General features: G+C 49.7%; 1 protein-coding gene across 9 annotated transcripts in view; it reads right to left on the reverse strand.

The window, feature by feature from the left end:
• The window catches only part of LOC140597377 (small G protein signaling modulator 1-like), a 75,302-nt gene that overhangs the window by 44,285 nt on the left and 9,209 nt on the right, over window positions 1-21,808 (reverse strand). For 4 of the 9 annotated variants that reach the window (XM_072745632.1, XM_072745634.1, XM_072745639.1 and 1 more), the window contains exons 3-6: window positions 9,485-9,560; window positions 8,843-8,902; window positions 6,282-6,444; window positions 4,281-4,433 (exon numbers count right to left, since the gene is read on the reverse strand). In XM_072745632.1, the coding sequence (XP_072601733.1) occupies window positions 4,430-4,433; window positions 6,282-6,444; window positions 8,843-8,902; window positions 9,485-9,560 (303 nt within the window). In that variant the 3' untranslated portion in view covers window positions 4,281-4,429. Of the gene's footprint in view, window positions 1-2,098; window positions 2,149-4,280; window positions 4,434-6,281; window positions 6,445-8,842; window positions 8,903-9,484; window positions 9,561-21,808 lie in introns of all 9 variants that reach the window. The other 5 variants (XM_072745637.1, XM_072745636.1, XM_072745635.1 and 2 more) reach the window with 3 other exon arrangements.

A 21,808-nucleotide genomic window follows, 5' to 3' on the forward strand; every position in this document is an offset into this window, starting at 1 on the left:
TTTTTATTGTTGTAACTTCTCTGCACACTCATCACCTTAATAACACCTAAATATTACCTTGAGATGACATTTTTTGTTTCTCAAAACCTTCACTAGATCTCATGCTCTTTGGAAGCATAGAGTATGCATAAAGTGCCTTTTCTAGTTATAGTGTCCATACATGTATTGTATCTATGCACACACACAAACAATACTATAAAGTTCAGTACATGATAGCCACTCATTGAGGGCTGAAAAATGAATCACTGAGTGAATAAAGGAACACCTCACATTGTTTCATTTCTCCTTAGCCCTTTTGATTATCCATTCAATTAATTTATTACTAAGTACCTAGCACCGTGCCACCCTGTAGGATATTAACGATACAGTAATCAATTAAAGGTTATTCCACAGTGTGGTCCAATGATCTGCCTGCTGCCATCTGGATGCTTGTTAAAAACTCAAATTCCTGGGCCCAATCCCAGACTTACTGAATTAGAATCTCATGGATACTGAAGTCAGAAAAGCATTGCACAATAAGTTGACAATCTTGCAAAAACAGGTCGATGGATTTTTTAAAAAATCATATTAAAAAAACATCCTTTCTTTTAATCTTTCTACAGTATTTTCTCTATGCAATTTCTCTTAGTTATAGATTGGGTAAGACTAAAATTCAGGACAAATGGAAAACTAAGAACAACATGTAAATGAAAATTCTAAACCAAGGTAAATGGTGAACTAGTTTTTTGGGTCTAGGACTTCATAAAAAAACAGTCTTTCTGGGAACCCATCCTTGTGAAAAGCATTAATCATTAGAGAAAATCAGACAGGAATCTACAAATGACCTGGAGTCATAAATCAAGGAACAATTTTTGTCCTCATTTAGCCATGGTTATGTAGAATATGAAAATATGTATTCCCAGTAGTGGAAAAACCAAGTCCCAGTCAATTAAATTATAGACTGCCACTGGCTTACTTACATTCATGCTTAAAAATGATGTATTATTTTCCTTTCCCATTTCTATTACTTGATATTCTTGCAACTCGTTTAATTATTATAACTGTTTTGTGACACAGAGTTCAGTTTACAAAGACCTAATCCAGAGGTAAAGAGCCCAGTTTGCTTGCTCTCTCCCTGCTGTCTCAGTGAGACTGAGTCAGGGCTACACTTGGGGCCTTCCTGCAGTCTCAGATATCAGAACTCTGATCATGTTGTTTTAGGGTCAGTTGCTACAGATAAACTGGATGGATCGGGGTGGTGGTGGTGGAGTAGGGATTTTAAAGCTGGGAGGAGTGGATATTTATCCCAGCTCTGTTGGTAATTAGCAGAGTGGCCTTATTTACTTATTCTTTGCTTTTCTCTAAAATTTAGTCATGCAGTATTAAAGAATCATTGCAAGGAAGAAAAATAAACACTTGCCTATTTCCTGCTGATTAATGGAGCCAAGATATAACCGTTATTGTTAAATGACTATTAAATGCAGGGTGGTGATGTTTAGGCCTAGAAAAGTAAATCAAATTATTTGAAGTCACCCAGCTAATAGAGTGCAGTGTGTCTTGACTTGCATTTACTCAATTCTCGTCAGTATACTTTCCACTCTCAAACATTTCCTAAGCTTGTAGATGAATTACAGTGGTTTATAAACAGGACGGGGGTAATTGCCAAGAATATGGAAGTGGACAGGGAAGAAGGAGCACATGCTGTAGTTAATAGATCTCAGGCAGAACAAGAACAAGTGGCACCGGCTGGCCAGTGTCCAGGTTCTGCTGAAATGTGAACGCACAGGATTCTCTGAAGCCTGAAGGAGCCTGTCAGACTGGCCAGAAGTAGGCGGTGGCACTGCAGCAGGAATGGCTGTCAGACCTTCAGCCAATTTTTTTACCTTAGCAGCTCTGGCTCCCTGGTTAGTCTCCATTACAATATTAATCTCTGAGTTAGTAGAGAGATTTTCTGACCAAATACTCTTTTAAAAGAAAACCTGTTTTCAAATCAAGAGAAATGTTAAACTGGTTAGAGTTCAAAGTCTGAGGTAGTCACCATTCCACATGACCACAAGAAATGTCTTAGTTTTGTATGCCTGGCATGGGCCACAATAACTAAGAGAGGCAAAGAACTCACAAGGCCATCTGGGGAAGTTTCTTCAAAGGCAATGGCAGGATAGGTTCTATCTGAAGAAAGATCAGAGCAAAGAACAGTTAATTGTAGTTAGAACAGAGTCAAGTATATCATGTTGCTGGCTTGATTAGAGAGCCAGGACTGTGATGGACAGTGATGAAGAGATTTTTCTCTAAAGCAAGGGTCAAGAACCTTTTTCTGTAAAGGGCTAGACAATATTTTCAGTTTTGAAGAGCGTAAGATTTTGTCACAAGTACTCAGTTTGTCACTGTAGCACAAAAGCAGCCATAAATGACTGGCAAATGAATCAGTAAGGCTAGGGTCCAATAGGATTTTGTTTGCCAAACGTGAAGAAAGCTAGATTAGGTCTACGAGCTATAGTTTATCAACCTCTGCTCTGGAATAAAAACGTTTAAATTGAAAAAGAAACACTTGTGTTGTTTCTAGTGTCCCTACCCCACAGCCAGTGGGGAGACCTGAATTTTTCTTGAACCAAAACCTCTTCCATATAACACAGAACATACCTTCATAGGTTATGAAGGTACAGTGCAGGTTATGGAGGATGTTATCACTAAGGGTAGGGGAGACTCTGTACTAATGTTACAACTTCTGTGTGAATGTAAAAAAAAAAAATAAGAAGTTTAATAAATAAAGAGGTTGGCGTTATTGCTGAAATAAATCACTAATTCCTTTTGACTGATTTATTCAGCGGAAAACACAAGGTCATAGACCAAAGGCAGTAACTACAGAGGCCCTGAACCCACGTTAGGGCACAGAGCAGAGACTTGTCATAATTCACGAGAAGGTGTAATTGGACTCCAGAGCCTGGATTTCTTCCAGTTCCTCTCCTGTCTCCTGGCCTTTGCACCTGCTTCCCTCTGCTAGAAACACTCTTTCCCCTACATCTTTACCCAGTTAATGCCTACAGGCACTTCAAATGGAAGCTTAACTGCCATGTATTCCAGGACACTTTCTCTGACCACCCAGAGTAAATTAAACACCACCCACCTAGTTTGGAATATTCATCATATATTATCCCAATTACTAGTTACCTGTTTTCCCTGCTACGATGTGAGGTTCATGAAGAGAAGGATTTGTTCTATACTTTCAGATATGTTTTCCAGGCAAACAGGCAAAGAATGAAAGATAATCATAATACCCATTTTATGTGAGGATGTGGTTAAATAGGCACTTTCATATACCAAGAGATGAGGAGATTCTCATGTATTTCCTTGATATTCTCTCTCTCCCTCTCCTTCTGGCTGGAAAGGAGTACTGGTCGTGAAGAGTCTCAGATTTTACATTCTTCCCCAGCTTCCCTATCCCTTAGCATAACATCCAAGCTTTGAACATGACAGTTAAGACCAATGTATCGGGATCCCTGGGTGGCGCAGCAGTTTGGCGCCTGCCTTTAGCCCAGGGCGCGATCCTGGAGACCCGGGATCGAATCCCACGTCGGGCTCCCGGTGCATGGAGCCTGCTTCTCCCTCTGCCTCTGTCTCTGCCTCTCTCTCTCTCTCTCTCTCTCTCTCTCTCTGTGTGACTATCATAAATAAATAAAAATTAAAAAAAAAAAAAAGACCAATGTATCCCCAACATCTAAGGTTAGTGCCTGGCACTTGCTAGGTGCTCATTAAATATTTGTTGGAAGAATGAATGGATGGATAAATGCTTGCCAAGAGGGCTCATACTACAAAACATTTACACCAAGTTGATCTGAGCTAGAAAAAAAAAATGTAAGAAAGTATCATTATAAATTTCCAAAATGCTGTGGACTCACTATCTTCCCTTCTCACCTCTTCTCCAGAATGGCAGCGATCCCTGTCCCACTTACCAAATGAGAGGAGAGACACAGAGAAGCTAAATGACTCCTCTAGGGCCATGGTTAGTAAGAAGACAGTAGGCTTAATTCATGGGAGAAGAAAGATGCCTAAGATTGCAGGATCCTACACCCCACTCCTAATCTGGAGATCCGGCGTTGCCAGTAAGCACCTGAATTGTCCCAAGGTCCTAAACTAGGCTAATTCGGAGACGAACATCCAGATGGCCTTCATGTAATTTCTTCCAAGTCAAGTGCATATCAAGGGGGAGAAACAAAAGGTGCTTTGTGCAACAGGGCGCAATTTCCAAGAAGGCCAGCAGGTGGCGGCAGAGCACACCCAGGCGTCTGGTCTTTCTGGCTCACCTGCTGTTTTCCACCAGGTAATGCACAATTTTGTCCAGCACCTTCTCAAACAAGGCAGTGCGGATCCACAGGTGCTTGATGGCTAGTGGGGACAGGTTGGGCAGCTTCGGCAGCTTCCGCACATTCTCCTGGAGGCCCTGGATCTGATTTCACCTTCAAGACCAGTAAAGAAGAAGGATGAATATTCACAAAAGAGGAAATCCAACAGGACCAATATGCAAACAGCAACCTCTCAAGGAAATGAAGGGAATGGCAACCAAAACAACAAAAGAGCCCTTATTGCTCCTGGCAAGTGGGCAAAGAGTTGGAGGAATCATAATACCCAACAAGCATGAAGATGCAGGGAAATACACTTTCATACACTGTTGATGGGTAAGCCGGATTCTCATAGTGATTCCCTTCCCTTCCCTTCCTTTCCCTTTCCCTTCCCTTCCCTTCCCAGCCCAGGACTTCAGTCACACAGAGGCACCTTGGAGAGCTGTGGGCCCAGCATCTCAAAATTCATGAGAGCCTCACATGGGAAAACCCTTCCCTACCCTACCCTACCCTACCCTACCCTATCCTTCCATCCCCCTCCCTTCCCTTCCCTTCCCCCTCCCTTCCCTTCCCCTCCCCCTCCCTTCCCTTCCCTTCTCTCTCTCTTCTCTTCTCTTCTCTTCTCTTCTCTTCTCTTCTCTCTCTTCTCTTCTCTCTCTCTCTCTCTCTCTCTCTCTCTTCCCTCCCCCTCTCTCCCCTCTCCCTGTCATGGATAAGTGGTTGCATGAATGAAGGAATGGCTCTCCCTTACCAACTGGCATGGGTATCTCTAATTCCTCCATTAGAAAGTCACTCCCAATATCATGGAAGGCCGATGGACATCCACCCCTTTAAGAAGTTCTCAGCAAACACCTGGAAATTTAGCAGATGGACTGGAAGACACCTGAAAACCAAGTGGCTGAGGAGTCACTTGGGATTCCTAATGGGAGTTGGCAATGTAAAATCCACAGCCCTGCCCATCACACAGTTCTGGCCAGCAGCTCTGGGCTGGTATGGCCTGAAAGGCAAGGCAAGGGCCATTGCCCATCCAGTGAAGTGGAAGGAACACCCATGGCAGAGAAGGCAAACATGGCATGCGTGCTTCTTTCTCCTGTCTCGTGCCATCTAATCAATCTGAGCATTCTTTCCTGTGAAACCCAAGAGTAGCTCTAGAATCTTTCACAACAAGGTCCTTTGGGCAGCCTCTAGCAACAACTGGAGCTGAAACCTATTTGGCATCCCTGACCAGGCTCCAGATCAAGGCTTTGGCTGAACAATTAGGACTCTGGCGAGGCTCTGGTGGAAGGTGCTCAGGTACACATACTCAGGCCATGAGCCTCCCCCAGCAAACATAATCAGCTCTTAAGACATGTGAGTGAAGTCAAGGCTCCCCTTCAATGGTGGCCTCAATGTGACACCTGGTCCATGCAGACAGAGACCATACTGCTTTGATTAAACTTTGGTCTTCCTGCATTCAGAATGGGGTCTGGCTCCCAAAAGCCACTTTATGCATTCAACAATCGTGTCTTGAACATTTCTAGGCACTGTCCAGGCACTGGGATGGGGAGTAACAGATGTTAGTTGCCTGTTCCCAGGAGTTCAGAGTTAAGCGGGGAAGATAGACAAGAATCAAGGAAACAAATGAAAGAGTAATTAGAGGTGGTGATAACCACAGGGAAGTAAGTAAATAGAGTGATCTAAAAGAAAAATTGGGTGAGGGTTGGAATTTATCCTTAACTGGGGCAAAGCCTGAGATGACAAGAAACTAGCCACAGAAAATGAAGTATGGGAACCGGGTGGTGGGTAGAACATGTGCAAAGGCCCTGGGGTAGGAAACAATCTGGCAGGTTTGGGGAGCAGAAAGGAAACCGGAGAGAGGAACTGGCAGGAGGCATGGGTTCTTGCAGAGCTCAGGGAGGAACGTGGAGTCAGGGGGACTGTCCTCTGCAGGGCGTGCCCTGCCCATACCCCATGCTCCATACTCACGTGCTCTCAATCAGCTGCTCCAGGTCCTGCACCTTGTGGCTCAGCTCCTCGGCCGGCGGGAAGTTCTTGCCCACTTTCATGAAGAGAGCTGCAATCTCGTTGTAGCACAGAAAGCCAGCCGCCCGCCGCCGCAGCCCATGCAGGACGCAGGCCTCCACAGCCGCTGTAGGGACATGACAGTCAGTAGGCCCTGCCCTGCCCACACTCCCACGCACCCAGCCCAGGACTTCAGTCACACAGAGGCGCCTTGGAGAGCTGCGGGCCCAGCATCTCAGAATTCATGAGAGCCTCACATGGGAAAACCGCATATGCCTCTCTCCCTTCCACTCCCTCGAAAGGGAGCAAGACAGCTGAGGAGTTAACCTATGCTCGCTGCCCAAGGTCAGACTATCTGCCCACATCCTTTCCCAGACACTAAGCAGTCGTGTGACCTCCAGCAACTACTTCCCCTCCTTGTGTCTCAGTTTCTTCATCTGAGAAGTGGGGAGAGCATGAATGTGCATCTTAAAAGGTTGCTGTTAGAATGAGGTGGAAAAAATGCATGGAAAGCACTTCACACAGAGCCCAGTACACAGTAAGTGCTTTAGGAACATTAGCTATTGCTCCTGCCAGGGAGAGAGGAGGGACCAGACCACAGGACTGTTGAGCTTTGTCTGGGCTCAAGATAAAAGTGACATAAACGTCACTACTGTGATTCTAGTAACAGCTAGCGTTACAGATCTCATTCTCCCTCTGCCACAGCCAAGGAAGAAAGGACAACCATCCCCATTTTTCAGATGTGAAAACTGAGGCTCTAAGAAGCAAACCGAATTGCCCAGGGCCACCTGGAAAAAAGTGACCAAGTTGGGATTCAAAACTGGGCCTGAGGGGGATCCCTGGGTGGCTCAGTGGTTTCGCGCCTGCCTTTGGCCCAGGGCACGATCCTGGAGTCCTGGGGTCAAGTCCCGCATCGGGCTCCCGGCATAGAGCCTGCTTCTCCCTCTGCCTGTGTCTCTGCCTCTCTCTCTCTCTCTATGTCTATCATAAACAAATAAAAATAAATCTTTAAAAAAAAAAAAACCAGACCTGAGCCCATGGTGTGCTCACAACACCTGTGTCTCCATGAAGGATTTGAAGAGAGGCTTCACTCATCATTTCCCGTGTCTATGTCTGCCCTGGGTGGTAGTCTGGGCTCTACCTCTAACTTGCTGTGTGACCTCAAGCAAATCACTTTCCATTTCTGGGACTTAGTGTTCCCTGCTGGGAGACAGTCCCTGTGGAGGCCACTCTGATGACCCCAATCTTATTTCTGGTACTTTCAGCAGGCCTCTATTAGTGTTTTCCTACCTTCTATCTCACACAGTGAGACCAGTGTGTAGTTTTAGCTTACTCAATCCTGGTGGAAAAAGCCCACGAAGTGAGTGTGCTAGTCGCCGTCACTCCAAAGAAGGAGAACGCCAACAGTCCAAGGGTTAAGAGCCCGGCCAAGGTCATGTTGTGTGCAAGGACAAATACTGAGAAGTTCTGGTTTAATTTCTTGTCTTGGGTTGTTGTTGTTGTTGTTAGCAATTACTTGGCTTTTATTTTTTTAATTAATTTTTTAAAATAGGCTCCACATCCACCATGGAGCTTGAGCTCATAACCCTGAGATCAAGAGTTGTGGGCTCTACCAACTGTGCCAGCCAGGTGCCCCAGTAATTGCTTGGCTTTGAATGAATGTCCACTTATTGCCTAATTTGCTTATGGGCTTAAAATAGTCTGGATAAGCATCTATTAAACACCTTCATTTTTGCTTACACACACAACACTTTTCATCCATTTATACTTCAAGAAGTTAAGTAACTATCCAGGTATTGGCAGCTTGGTTGACTCTTTCTGACAATGAATCCTAAGGAACGGTGGATCAGAGACCCCTCAGGGAGACCCTGTAGGCCTTACTCAGTGCCATCACATTTCTTCCCTCATCCCAAACTGTGGCTGGAGTTAGAGGATTATTGTGATTTTTATCACTTTCTATTCCTCTAAGTCTTTAATGGGTAGGTATCGTAGCACATTTTGAAATGGGCATGCCGATTATTTTCTTTGCAAATAAAGATGTCCGGGAGAAAAAAATATAGGTAAATACATTCCCATATTTACATTTGTGTGTATGTGTCCTTTCATATACATACACGTTCATGTAATTATGTGCATACAGACTCCTCTATATATACATAAATATGCAAGTATATAAATATACATATATATGTAGCTTAAACAGATCTCACTTCAAAAAACATAAAATTTTGCCAAGGTCACCCAACACACAAGTGGCAGAGAAGGGATGTGAACCCAGGTCGGCCTGGCTGCAAAGGGCCCAAACTGACGTCAGCAGGCTCCCAGGTCATGACGTGTGTTCCCACAGGTGGTACGCCCAGCCATCTGGATGAAGCCGAGGGCCCAGTCAGGTCTCCTCGCTCGGGCCTCTCTATGAGACCAAGGCCACGAGAGGGGGATTACAGCACGTCCTTCACCCCAACACATGCCAGTCATGAAATAATAAAGGTTTTTAGGGAGAAAGAAACTCCCCCACTTATACGTACACACTGATACGTAGAAACAGAATCCTGACTCCGGGGACACGCAAAACCTGCGTCTGTAGCCTGTAACCGAGGTGGAAGTATAGTAAGAACCTGGCAGCATGGTTATTTCTGGAGCCTTGCAAGCAAAGCTGATTCAAGGAGAGACGTCTGAGTCATGCTCTGAGCCCTGGGCCTGCCTCCTGCGCTGAGCCAGCTGGACATGATCCCTCAGGACGGTGTGATGGTTCCTCACTCCCTGAATTTTTAAAGCCCATCCATCCCCTCCCATTATTTAGCAACAGCCATAGGCAGGGCGGGGGAAGGGGCACGGAGCCATTCCTCAGATGGAGCCATTCCTCAGAAGCGAGACCCACATCACTAGGGGTGTGGGTTGGTGGCTGTGAACTGAGAGGGGAAAGCAGGCCCTCCGGCATCAACAGTGATTAACCCTTCGTAGGTTGCACGGGGGCCATTCTTAATGTCTTCTGGAGACATTGTTGTATTTCCAAATTCCCTAATGGGGCCCCTTGGAAATCTGAAAATAACGTTGGAGTTACAAAGCAAAAAAGCAGTTAAGAACCCTTGCTTGCACAAAGATGCCACTCCCCCAGGTCAGCCCATAGAGAAAGAAGCCACTTTCAAGGCCACAGGCCACGGACTCACCACAGAAGGAGATGATGTGGCTGCTGTCCTCGTGGACAAACTTCCGTGTGACGGCCTCCTCCATGATCTGCTTCACCTGGAAGGCAGAGGCAGCTGGACGGGAGACCCAAATGCGACCCGGGTGTGGTCACCCCAAAGGGCTGTGTCGCTCCTCCTGGGCTTCTCAGGCCGTCCACAGTGTTTTGATAACTGCTTTCCTTTCATACCCTCCTCACCCCGTCTTCTGTTAAGTCTGAGGCCTGTGGCCTAGAAGAGCTCCACACTTCACATTCTCCTGAAGCATTTTTTCGGGTGCTTGCTCTGCACTTTTCAGATGTCACACGAAATGTCATCTCCCTCCTTGACCCCATTATCTGAGACAGCCCTCCCCGTGACTCCATCCATTCCTCGTTACAGTTCCTTCAGGGTACTTACACTATTCCTGTCCTGTTTCTTTGCGTACCGTCTCCCTCCTCTGGGATATAAATGCTCTGAGGGCAGGGCCTCATCTGCCTCAGAGCCTGCAAACTGTGGCCTCCCTGATGTTAGGGGCTGAACTGTATCCCTGCCCCCCACTCATACGCTGAAACCTTAACCCCGAGTACCTTAGGATGTCATCTATTTGTCCACAAGGTCTTCAAGAGCTAATTATGTTAAAATGAGGTCATTAGGGTGGGCGCTCACCTGGTACGACTGGTGTCCTTATAAAAGGAAGTCTGAGCACAGAGCACTACAGAGGGAAGAGTCCGCCATCCTGGGAGAAGAGGGCCATGTACGAGAACACCCAGAACAGAGCTTTCCCTCACAGACGTCGGAAGGAGTCAATTCTGCCAACACCATGATACTGGACTTCCAGCCTCCAGAAGTGTGAGAACGTAAATATCTGGCATTCAGGTCCCCCCGGGTGTGGTAGCTTGTCATGGCAGCCGGGGCAGACGGACACACCCACCGTCAGCATCCTCACCATCACGCTCCACGTCCTCATCCCCCCAGCGGAGCACTTCTCTGCCAGAGGAGGAATAAGTGAACGAGTGAATGAGTTCTAGGCTTACCTGTATTTTTTTTTTTTAATTTTTTTTTTTTTATTTATTTATGATAGTCACAGAGAGAGAGAGAGAGAGAGGCAGAGACACAGGCAGAGGGAGAAGCGGGCTCCATGCACCGGCAGCCCGACGTGGGATTCGATCCGGGGTCTCCAGGATCGCGCCCTGGGCCAAAGGCAGGCGCCAAACCGCTGCGCCACCCAGGGATCCCTAGGCTTACCTGTATTAACTCACTGTACCCTCTCCTCAGCCCTGTGCGGGGTGGGCCTATTTTTATGAGAATGAAGATCAGAGAGCCTAAGCAGCCAGCCCAAGGTCACACAGTGTACAGGAGGCAGGAGCAGAAACCCAGGCTCTTGATGCTACTCTAGAAGTTTCAGCCAATGGCTTGTCTCTGAAAATAATAATGCTGCTCTAGCTTACACACACTTGCACAGCACTGTGGTAAGCACACATGGTATTATGGAGTCACATGCTGAAGCCCTATTCTCCCCCTCCTGGTGTGATGGTATTTGGAGGTGGGGCCTCGGGGGGGGGGGGGGGGGTAATCAGGGTTACACAAAGTCCTGAAGGCAAGGGCCTCAGGATGGGCCTAGTGTCCTTAAAAGAAGAGGAAGAAATCAGAGCAAAGTGAGACGGTGGTTGCCTGCAAGCCAGGAAGAGAACCCTGACCAGGAGCTGAATCTGCTAGCACCTTGACCTCGGACTTCTCAGCTGGCAAACTGCAAGAAATAAAGGTCTGTTTAGGCCACTCTATCTGTGGTGTTCTGCTACGCCAGTCTGAGCAGAGGCACGCGGCAAGCCCCACATAATCCCCACAGCATGGTTCCCAGGTGGCCCCTACCACCCACTTCATTCACAAGAAAATTATGAAATGCAGAGGTATCGGTTACTACCTAGCCAAGGTCAGAACATCCAAGGTCATCCTGCTGAGGTTTCTACGCTGGGCAATCTGACTCCAAGGGGAGCCTCTGCCCACTCCACTCCACTCCAGAAACAGGGGTCAGATGCACTTACTGGGGTCACCGCCCTCCGTGACACAACAGAGGAAACAACCCCTTCCTCTTACTCTCCCTCTCTCCAGAAGGCCGGGAGGACCCCCTAACCACTGTCTGTGGTTCATAGCAACACTGGTGCTCTTATTTCCCAGCTCAGCCTAAGCCGGGGTGGAGTCTGGGGGCTTCGGCCTCTCTCTGCTACATGATGGCCTGGCCCAGCAAAACTAAGATTCAGAAGTCCGCTGTTGGCAAAAACCATGGGCAGAGTTCTTGGGAGGGGGGGTTCCTGTGTGCTTGAGGGAGAGCAAAAGGGCTTTCCAGGTTGGGGCACGGAGTCCAGGGAAGGCTACTGGCCCCTCCTTGGCCCCTTGGACAAGAGCTGATCACATGGTAGGTATCACAGTGTGCCCCACAGAACCCTTCAGGACTGGAGGCTGCTTAGGGGGGTGCTGGAGAACCCTTAGAGGGGTTGCCAGTCCCTTAGAGGACAGGGGACTACTTCAGCCACAGGGAGAGCCTGCCCCAAGGTCTCACTGCTTCCCAGGGTGGCCCTCACCCAGAGACTGGAGCAGGCGGGCCCTGAAGATTTGGCATCCTCGCCCCAGCTTGGGACAGCTTTGAAGGGCCACAAAGCTCCCTGGGAACTCGCCGTGGCGCTTCCATGAAAGCCCCGTGGCCCATCTTCTCCTTTGGCCCTCTCCTGCTTGCTTCACTCTGCTCCCCGGGTGTCAATCCCAAAGGCATACCCAAATAAGCCTGCATGCTGACCTCCATCTCCACAATGGCCTCCACTCAGGTACCGCCAAGCCAAAGCATGCACACATGTGAGCAACAGTCAACAGGGAGACGTCGTCGTAAACAGTTCAAATGCTCATGAATGCAGTTCGGCAGGAGGCCCTCGCACTGAGGGCACAGAGCAGCAGGGATGGAGTCAAACAGTCCTGCCCAGGACGACCTTTCACTCCAATGAGCCAAAAGGTAGGACAAGCTAAGACAGGCACAGGGCAAATGTGACATTGCCCAGCAGGGCCAGCAGCACCAGCACCAGGTGGGACCTGGTAGAGACACAAATGCTTGGCCTCCGACCCATGGAATCAGCAACTCCAGGATGTTTATCAAGCTCTCCAAGGAAATCGCACGCAAGCTCAGATGGCAGCAGGAGGTGCGAGAGGATAGAAAACAGGAAGCTGTCCCAAAATCCTTAGGAAGAGATTCAGCAGTCACGGCTCCTGTCTGGGACCTTCCCCACACAGCCAGCCCCTTCTGGCCACCTCTCCTGGGCCCCATGTCAGACCAGGGGAGGTAACAGTTGCGGCTTCCTCACTATTACCACCACAGGGTGCTGCATCCTTGGCGCACCCCACCCTGCCTTGGTCAGTAGTGCCTTTATTAAATTCACCTTACTGTACTCCGTTTGGGGGAATCCTCTGTTTCCTATCGTTACCCAGACTGGACACACGCGCTGTCTCAAGTCCAAACTCTGCAGAGTGGAGAAGGTTGTCCGTTTATCGCTGTGGACTCTGAAACTCAGGAAGGGCAATCCCCAGGGAAGGCTGGCTCCAGGACTCTTGTCCTGGGGATGGATCTGGGGTGGGGTGGGTGGTGGAGGTGCAAATGCAGCACCCGTGGGTAGTGGGTAGTGCTCAGCCTGGGGAGGGGCCCTGACAAGTGAGGTGCCCCCCACTTCTGCTGGCTCCCAGCTGTGGGCTAGAACCCGTCTCCAGAAGTTAGTAACAGGCTGCCAGCCTGAGGCCAGAAGAGGAAATTAAAAAGGCAGCGGGGTGGGGCGGAAGTCTCCCTGGGAAGGACCCTGAGAGCCTCCCAGGAGAGAGCAAGGGCTGCAGGAAGAGGCTGTGACCCACACCCTCGAGGGCGGGCCCCATCCCCAGGGAACTGGCCAGACCTGTGGGGGTGAGGGAGAGGGCCACAGAAGGCCTCTGAAATTCAGTTCAACCACCTTTCCCTTCTCAGGCGCCAGGCATGAGCTTGGACTCAGTCGGCTGTGAAAGCTGACAGATGTGAGGGACCTCGGGGTGGTCTGGGCATGGTGGCAGTGGCAGGTGGCCTCCCGGCCCCTCCCCAGCCTCTGTGATTTCTCTAATCTTCAGCCCTGGGATCATGTGTGATTCAGGCAGCACAGAGGCAGTGGCTGTGGTCGCTGGGACTCGAGGCCCACAGACCTCCATCTGCATCCCGGCTCAACCCCTCGTGTCCAGGGCGACGGTTAAATGGGCTGCTGTTTGCAAAAGGGCAGGCCTGGCTAGGACATAGTAGAAGTTTCATGATGCTAAAGCTTGCTGCCATTTTTTATTTTTTGAGCACTCACTGTGTTCCTGGAACTGTATATAGCGTGACAACCCAAATGAAGTGGATTACTGAATTATTCCCTTTTCCCAGATGGGGAAACTGAGGCAGGGAGCTGTTCGATAACCACCCCAGGTCATGCAGAGGAGGCACGATCAGACCCAGGGCCTTTATTCTAACAAATACTTTGTCTCATAGCAGAAGTTGGAGGCCATTTTGAACAAAATGCTTTTGTTATTGCCCAGCTTAGAGTGAGAGAGTATGTTTACTGAGCACCTACTATGTGCCGGCGTCTCTGTACAGAATACCTTGTTTAATCCTCACAGGAACATCATCATCCCCATTTTAAAGCTGCATAAACTGAGGTTCACAAGAGTTTATGCAATTTGCCCTAAGGTTACAAAACCAGGAAAGGGCATGGTCAGGACCTCTTGAACTTAGGTCTCACAGTCAGCAATGCCTCCAGCCCTGCCCAGAAAGGGGTCAGGCCCTCTAAAATCCCAAAGTGCTGAGAAACCTATGAGAAAGGGATTCCTAGGTCTCGCCCAACATGGAGACCAAAGAAGCACTAACTGCAAGTCAGGAGTCCTGAGTCACCCGGACCGGACTCTGCCACCCATGTCCTGTGGGGGCCTCTTCAGGGCAGGGAGACCTCAAAGGTCACAGTGGTCAGGAAGCTTTCATCCCTGTCTAGCACCCATTCTAAGGAGTCCTCCAACATCTGCTTGCATTCCCCCAGTGATGGGGAGCTCACTTCCTTCAGAACCAGCTTGTTAGCTCTAACGACAGGATGTTAGGAGGCAGTGGAGAGGCTAGGAGCCAGAATGTGGAGTCACTGACCTGACATCGAATCCTTGACCACTCATGATGCTGGACAAGCTTCCTCACTTGTCAAATAGGGTGGATGATCATAGTGTCCCTGCCTCATTGGGTAACGGGAGCCTTGCAAGAGCCCTGTGGAGACAGTGCCTGGCACATGGTAGGAATTCTACAAACAGGAGCCAGTCTTAGAGGATAGGGACTGCCTAGTTCAGGGCCGGCCCACAGTAGATATTCATGAGTGTGAGCTATGGGGCCCTTCAGCTCGATGCACTTACCCCAGCTTCCCATCCAGGGGCTATTTAGGACCTCACTGGCCTCTGGGGCAGTGGCCTGGCCCCACCCCTGCTCGTGGGATCTCAGACCATCAACCCCTGTCAGCCCCACCCTGCAAATTCAGGAACCAGCCCCGCCCTCCCACCCTCCACCTGCAAATATTTCAATAGCACACAGGAGAAGTAATCAATCTCAGGAGGAAGGCAGGCAGGGAAACCGAGGCCAATCCGAAAAGCAGGAAGACGGGACTCGTGGGGGCTCCCCGGCCTGCCGTGCCTTCTCCCCACCCCATTCCTGCCACCTGCCCACTGATACCCAGATAGCCTCACGCGGCCCACCTGGAACCCTGCTAGGTTCCAGATCAACTCACTACTCCCGGCTGCCTCTCCACACAGTGCCGTGCTCACCGCTTTTATGCCTGGATCGGAATAATACAGCCCAGCGTGCAAGGCTCCCATAAGGATTATGGAAAGTATCAGCAGAGGGCCTCTAACAGGACCCAGCATAATACAGCTGGCATCCTATAAAGGGAGGCACCTTAGTAAAGCCAGTAAGAATAGGAGATCAGGAGTCACCAGGCTCAGGTCAAATTCCAATTCTGCCATTGGCTGGATGACCTCAGGCCTCAGTTTCCTTATCTGTGAAATGGAGATGATATACCACCTGTCAGGGCTGCTATGTGCAGATTTCATGAAAAAAGCATGCACAGCGCTCAGAATGGGAGCAGGAGCTCAGAACCACACAGTGTAAAAGCTTCATGCATGTCACTCTCTACCCCCTTCTGCTGCTGTATACTTTTGCTTAGAATTTATCACGGCCTGACTTTCACTATACACCTGCACGCTTATGTGTGTACTGTCCATCTCTAGGACAGCGCTGGGCAAACAGGAGGTGCTCAATCTATGTTGGGTGATCGATCACTCTGATTATATTAGTAACACACGCCAGCAGCTCATGCTCATCAGGTTTGGTTCCAGTGTCTTTAAGGCCCTCTGGCACCTGATCTCATTTGCTCTGTGTTCAAGGCCAGGGTGGGCAAACGTTTTCTGTGAAGGGTCAGAGAGCAAACACTTCAGGTTTTACAGCAGGACCGCCAGATAAAAACACAGGCTGCCCAGTGAAATCTAAACTTCAAATACATATGGAATTTCTTTTAGTCTAAGTATGTACCAGATACTGTGCAGGCTTATACTAAAAGATTCTCTGGTTTTTCTGAAATTCAAATTTCAGCAGGCGATCTGAATTTTTATTTGCTAAATCTGTCAAACCTATTTTCAGGCCACATACCGTCTATGTCCCATCCTTTCTCGTTTTCACACCCCTTTTTAGGATGTAAAAACCATTCTTGGCTTAAGGGCAGTGCACACACAGGCTGGATTTGGCCACAGGGACCCCTGGCATAAAGCACCCAGCACTGTGCCTGTGGCTCACATTAGGCCAAAATAAAAACCAGCCGAGCTGCCACCTGCTCCTCCAAGTCCTGCTGCCTTGGTGCTGGCTCAGAGCACAGCTCACCCCAGCTGGGGTCCCGGGTGGTTGGCGCCCGGCAGTGCAGCTGGGTGAGTAATGCTGAGCCAGCAGGAGCTAATGAGATGGAGGCCCCCTGCCTCTCCCGGCCGCGAGAAACTCACAGTGGAAAGGCCGGTTCATTTAGGGTGTCTGGACCGCCTTCAGGGTGACTTTTAAAAATAGCTCGCAGCATCTGGGCAAAGTGAGGAGGAGAGGGGAATGAGCAGAGGTCAGCTCTGCCTCCCGGGTGGGCCTCCTGGATGCTGAGGGCGAGATGCACATGCCCTAGCAGGCCAGCATGTCCAGCCCCGCCTCGGACCGCGGGCCCTCAGACCCAGCCGTGGGTGTGCCTTTGCCCACATATGCCTTCTGCCAAGGGTCCCTCCCGACATGCTGCAGCTAGCTAAGTGCAACTCAGGCTTCAGCCCAGGTGTCACCTCCTTCTGGGAGCCTTCCTGGACTCTCCATACCCAAGCAGGGATAAATGTACCTCTTCCATGTTCTGCCAACACCTGCCTTCCCAGCACTTCCCTTCACAAGAACCACAGCTGTCCCTCATTCACTTAACATTTATGGAGCACCTCCTAGGAGTTTGGTACAAGATGACGAGCAGATAGAATCCCTGCCCTTGTGGACATGGCAGTCTACAGAGACAGATACTAACCAAGTACAACAAATGGGTACATGACAACAAAAAAGTAGGCCAGTTCCCTGCAGCAAAAGAATTTAGTTCTTGGAGAATAACAAAGGAACTTGAGCTGATGAGGTAGGTCTAGCGGTCAGGGAGGGCTTCCTGGAGGAGGTGATGCTCAAGATCTAAGGTACAAACAGAACTGAACTCTCTGGTTTCTCCAACTCTAAACCAGAGGAGGAAAATGCTGCCCCTGCAATTGCCCCCGCCCCCCCCAGCCACCCTAGAGCTCAAAGGAAGGAACAGATGGAAGGACAATGTGGCAGGGAAAGGCACGACATGGAAATAGCTGGCGGCTTTTTATTTTTTAATTTCTTATGGGGGAGGGGGCGCACAGGAGGTGAGTTGGGAAGGCCTGGAACAGGGCTGCGAGCTGTGACTGCTTCTACCATGGGGCCCTACCTTCCTTTCCTGCCACATCCTGTCCCCTCCCCGCCCCTTCCCACGCCCAGCTCGGTCACTTGTGCCATTCCTTCTGTAGGATTCCCACCCCTGCCTTTGCTTTGTGCTTTGTGCAGTCCCCTGCACCTGATATCCTCACCCACTCCGACCTCCATCTCCAGCTCTGGCAAAACCACTGCATCTTCTGGGACTCACTAAGGTGTCCTCTGCCCTCCTTCCCGAGCCACCCCCACCCCCCACCCCCTAGGCAAAGTTGATGGGACCTCCTCCACTTCCAAGCTCCAATGGTCAGCTATGAGCACTGGGCTCTAGAGTCAAACTTCCAGAATTCAAACCCCAGCTCTTGCACAGAATCTTGGGCAAATCTTTCCCATCAGTAAAATGGGTATCTGTATTTGCCTCACAGGCATAAGATAATACATCAAAAGCATTTAACACAGTGGTAGCCGCACAGTAAGTGCTTTACACACTTATTTATGAGGTGTTCGCTGAGCCTGGCACCATGCTTGGGGCATTATTTTATTGAATCCTCAGGGTAATTAGGTGAGATGGGTGTGGGTGCATATTTTTACAGATGAGGAAACTGAGTCTTGGTGAGGTCAAATACTTGCCCAAGAGCACATGGCTTTTTTTGTTTGTTTTGTTTTTTTTTTTTTTGCACATGGCTTTTTTTTTTTAAGTTTATTTTTTTATTTTATTTTTTAAAGATTTTATTTTATTTATTCATAGAGACAGAGAGAGAGAGAGAGAGTGAGGCAGAGACACAGGCAGAGGGAGAAGCAGGCACCACACAGAGAGCCTGATGTGGGACTCGATCCCGGGTCTCCAGGATCATGCCCTGGGCTGCAGGCGGCGCTAAACCGCTGCGCCACCGGGGCTACCCGTGCACATGGCTTTTGAGTGGCAGAGTGGGGACTCGAACCCACGACCATCTGCCCTGCACTGAGCCTGGCACACAGTAGGTTCATTTATTCATTCAATACGTACTGGTGCATCCCACAAGCTACGTGGGTGCTTCACATCCATGAGCCCCAAAGATTCATAACAAGCATGCCATGTGGGTGCCATTGCTACTACTCTATTTTCCCAATGAGGCAGCTGAGCTAGGAGGGATGGAGACCATCTGGTCCGTGAAGAGGCTGGGATCTGAATCATCTCCAGCTTCGGAGTCCCAGGTGGCCAACTCCCTGCTCCTGAAGTCCTGGCCCTGCAGCACCAGCCAGGTCCACCTCTGCCCTGCCAAACCTTTTCACCACTGACCTCCCCAGGTGTGCCCAGTACCACCCAGCTCCCTCTCCCCTCTGCACATAGGTCTCCAATGGAGAATCATGGTAGCAAGAGGGAAACCTTCAACCTGAAACACGTATTACTGAAACCAAAGAATCTGAAAAGGCTACATGCTGTCCAAATGCAGCTGCAGGACATTCTGGAAAGAGCAACACCATGGAGACGGCAAAAAGATCAGTGGTTGCCAGGGGTTGGGGGCAGAAAGGGATGAACAGCAGAGCGCAGAGGATTTTTAGGGCAGATAAAGAGATGTATAGGAAATCTCAGTACTTTCTGTTCAGTTTCATTGTGAACCTAAACGTGCTATAAAAAATAAAGTCTATTATTAAAAAAGAAGAAAGTAAAAAAGGAAATATCTTGTCTGTGCTCTGCTGCTACTGTAGGATGTCAGCAGGGATCCCAACGCTCCGGCACATAGGCAAAGGGCCTCCTTCCAGATGGGTTCCTCCCTGCCCTCAGCCCATCGCAGCCTGCACAGGGCTGGGGCCTTCTCAGAGAAGGGGTCTGAAGGCGTCTGGCACACAGCGAGAGCCCAGTAGCCGCTGGTGAACGGATCAAAGCTTCCTCTCCTGGACTCTTGCTCTCTCTCATACACGGTTCCAGAACAGCCCTGCCCCACCCTCCCACCCACACACTTCCACCCTGCCCTCCACATCCACACAGATGGATAATGAAAGCAGAGACACAGGACGGTCCTTCTGCAGCCCCATCTGTGCCTGTGGGAGAGAGCGGGGGGGCGGGGACATAGGTGATGAAGCCATGGCACCTGGATCTTCAGAGTCCTAGTGCTAGCAAAGTCTTCCCTCTTAGCACCTGCCCTAAACATGGCTGTGGGCCTTACAAGGGAAGCAAAAGCCTGTTTCTCAGTGGGCTGCTGCTAGGACAGCCCCAGTTAACCCTTTTCTGGGATGCTATAAATAGGCACCACGCATCGTTCCCTCAGAGTATAGGGACTGGCCAACCTGCCCTGACCTGGAAGCAGGGCGTTCTGGGCGCTGAGATTGGGTTTCCCTCACACAGGTGCCCTGCACAGGTGCTCAGACACCCCCTGACGAGAAGGTCACGCAAGGGCCTGGTTCTGGGGCATTCACCTGGGGGCATTTTGGCAAAAAGGTCCCCCCAGCTACACCTCCCGCACACAGCCACTCAGGGAGATGATGGAACTGTGAAGACAGTCAATCCCCCGCCCCTCCATTCCCGGAGAAAACAGCCTGCGTGTCTCACATTCCCAGCCCACGCCCTGGAGACCGGCCAGCCCTCTCCTGGGTGCTCTGCTGCTGTGTGAGGCGGCTCCCCTGGCAACACGCCCCACTTCCTCAGACCCACGGGCCTTGTGGATCAGGAAGGCACGCACAGACGCTGGAGCGGCCTCAATTCTCTCTGGGGGTCTGGGCAGCTACAGGAGATAAGAACACGAATTCCAGATGGTTGCTTCAAACAGCACAGGGTGAGCCAGAAAACACATTAGCCACCTCTAGCCTACACTGGGAGGAAAAGCAGCCAAGCATCACATCCAAGGGCTGGGTGAGTACCCTGGCTCTGCTCCCTCACCAGCTGTGTGGCCTTGGGTAAGTCACTTCACTTCCTTCGTGCTTCAATTTACTCCCCTCTATAAAAAGGGATAATAAATAGGACCTACCCCTCTGAGCTGTTTTAAGACTGAAATATGTTCATGGATGTAGAGCACTTAGCACAATGTCTAGGACACAACAGAACTTTCTGGAAAATGCTCTGTGCCTAAAATGTCCAAAACGGGATCCCTAGCCACATGCGGCTACTTGAAACTTGGGACAACTGAGCAACAGGATTTTTTTATTTGAGTTTTACTTCCTTTAAATATAAACATGTAACACTAGTGGCTCCAATTGGATGGTGCAGGTCTGGAACACAGTAGGTGCCCGGTAAATGCTAATTATGATTGTTGTTAGGGGTGGTTGTTTTTGGAGGGCTCACTGGGTTACAAACTAGGGAGCATTTCATTTCTGAGCAAGCCGAGATCGGGGAAACTGTATTCATCTTCAAATTCCAGCATCTTGCTGAGCGGTTCTGAACCGCATTTGGGTTTTGGGGTTGTGGACCTCAGAGACGTACTGAGGATACTCTCTCCCTACAACAAGTACAAAGTGTCTGCATAACTTCAGGGTTGCCCAGGCCCCTAGATCCCACAGACACCTAGCACCCAGGAGGTCACTTCCGCACCGCGGGGCTGAGCTCCAGATGCTGGGGCCCTCACCCTGCCCAGGCAGGCATCTGTGTCTTGTCTGCCTAGTTCGTTCCCATGTCCCTGCCTGGTCATGTCACCTGGACTTCCTCTGGGTCCCCTCCCTCCCTCTCACTGGGCTGACCCCACAGCATCCCTCCAGCTTGACAGATCTAAGCAATGAGTCCCAGAGTGATTGGCGCAAAAGCCATATGTGACTGGGGCGGAGGTCCAATGAAACCTAATCCTGAATCTTCCAGGAGAACCACAGCAGGGGGGTTGGGGGGGGGAAGGCGAAGCTCTCTGTCTGCTGATGCCAAGCTGGCAGGTTGTAACCTGAGAGCTGGGCAACATTCTCCCTCCCCACAGAGACCAGCAAAGCAGAAAGCTAGCACAGAGAAAATCAGTGCAGAGACCAGAAAACACAGAGGGTCCTGATGACATCATTGGAACCCCTGGATAGAGCTGTACCTGAAGCTGGCCTCACTCCAAACTTCCCAAACCCCTGAAACCACAACGTCGATTTCTTAAGGCTCTCTTTCCCTCTTGGCTTGATCTTCATATATTTATTCGTTGTTCGAGCTGGCTTTGTTAGCAAGTTATCGTCCAAATTGAAATGGGTGGAGCCGGCTAAAATACCGTGCCGTGTTACTTCTCAGTTGTGTGACCTTGGTCCAGTTTCTTAACCTCCCTGAGCTTCAGTTTCTCTCATCAGTAAAGAAGAGTTGCTATTTGTACCTGCTCTATAGGAAGCTCACTTTGTGCACTAAATGAGATCAAACAAAGCAAATTAGAGCAGCATTTAATAAATGGTGG

The sequence above is a fragment of the Vulpes vulpes genome, unplaced genomic scaffold, assembly GCF_048418805.1.
Source record: "Vulpes vulpes isolate BD-2025 unplaced genomic scaffold, VulVul3 u000000698, whole genome shotgun sequence".
Classification (NCBI taxonomy): domain Eukaryota; kingdom Metazoa; phylum Chordata; class Mammalia; order Carnivora; family Canidae; genus Vulpes; species Vulpes vulpes.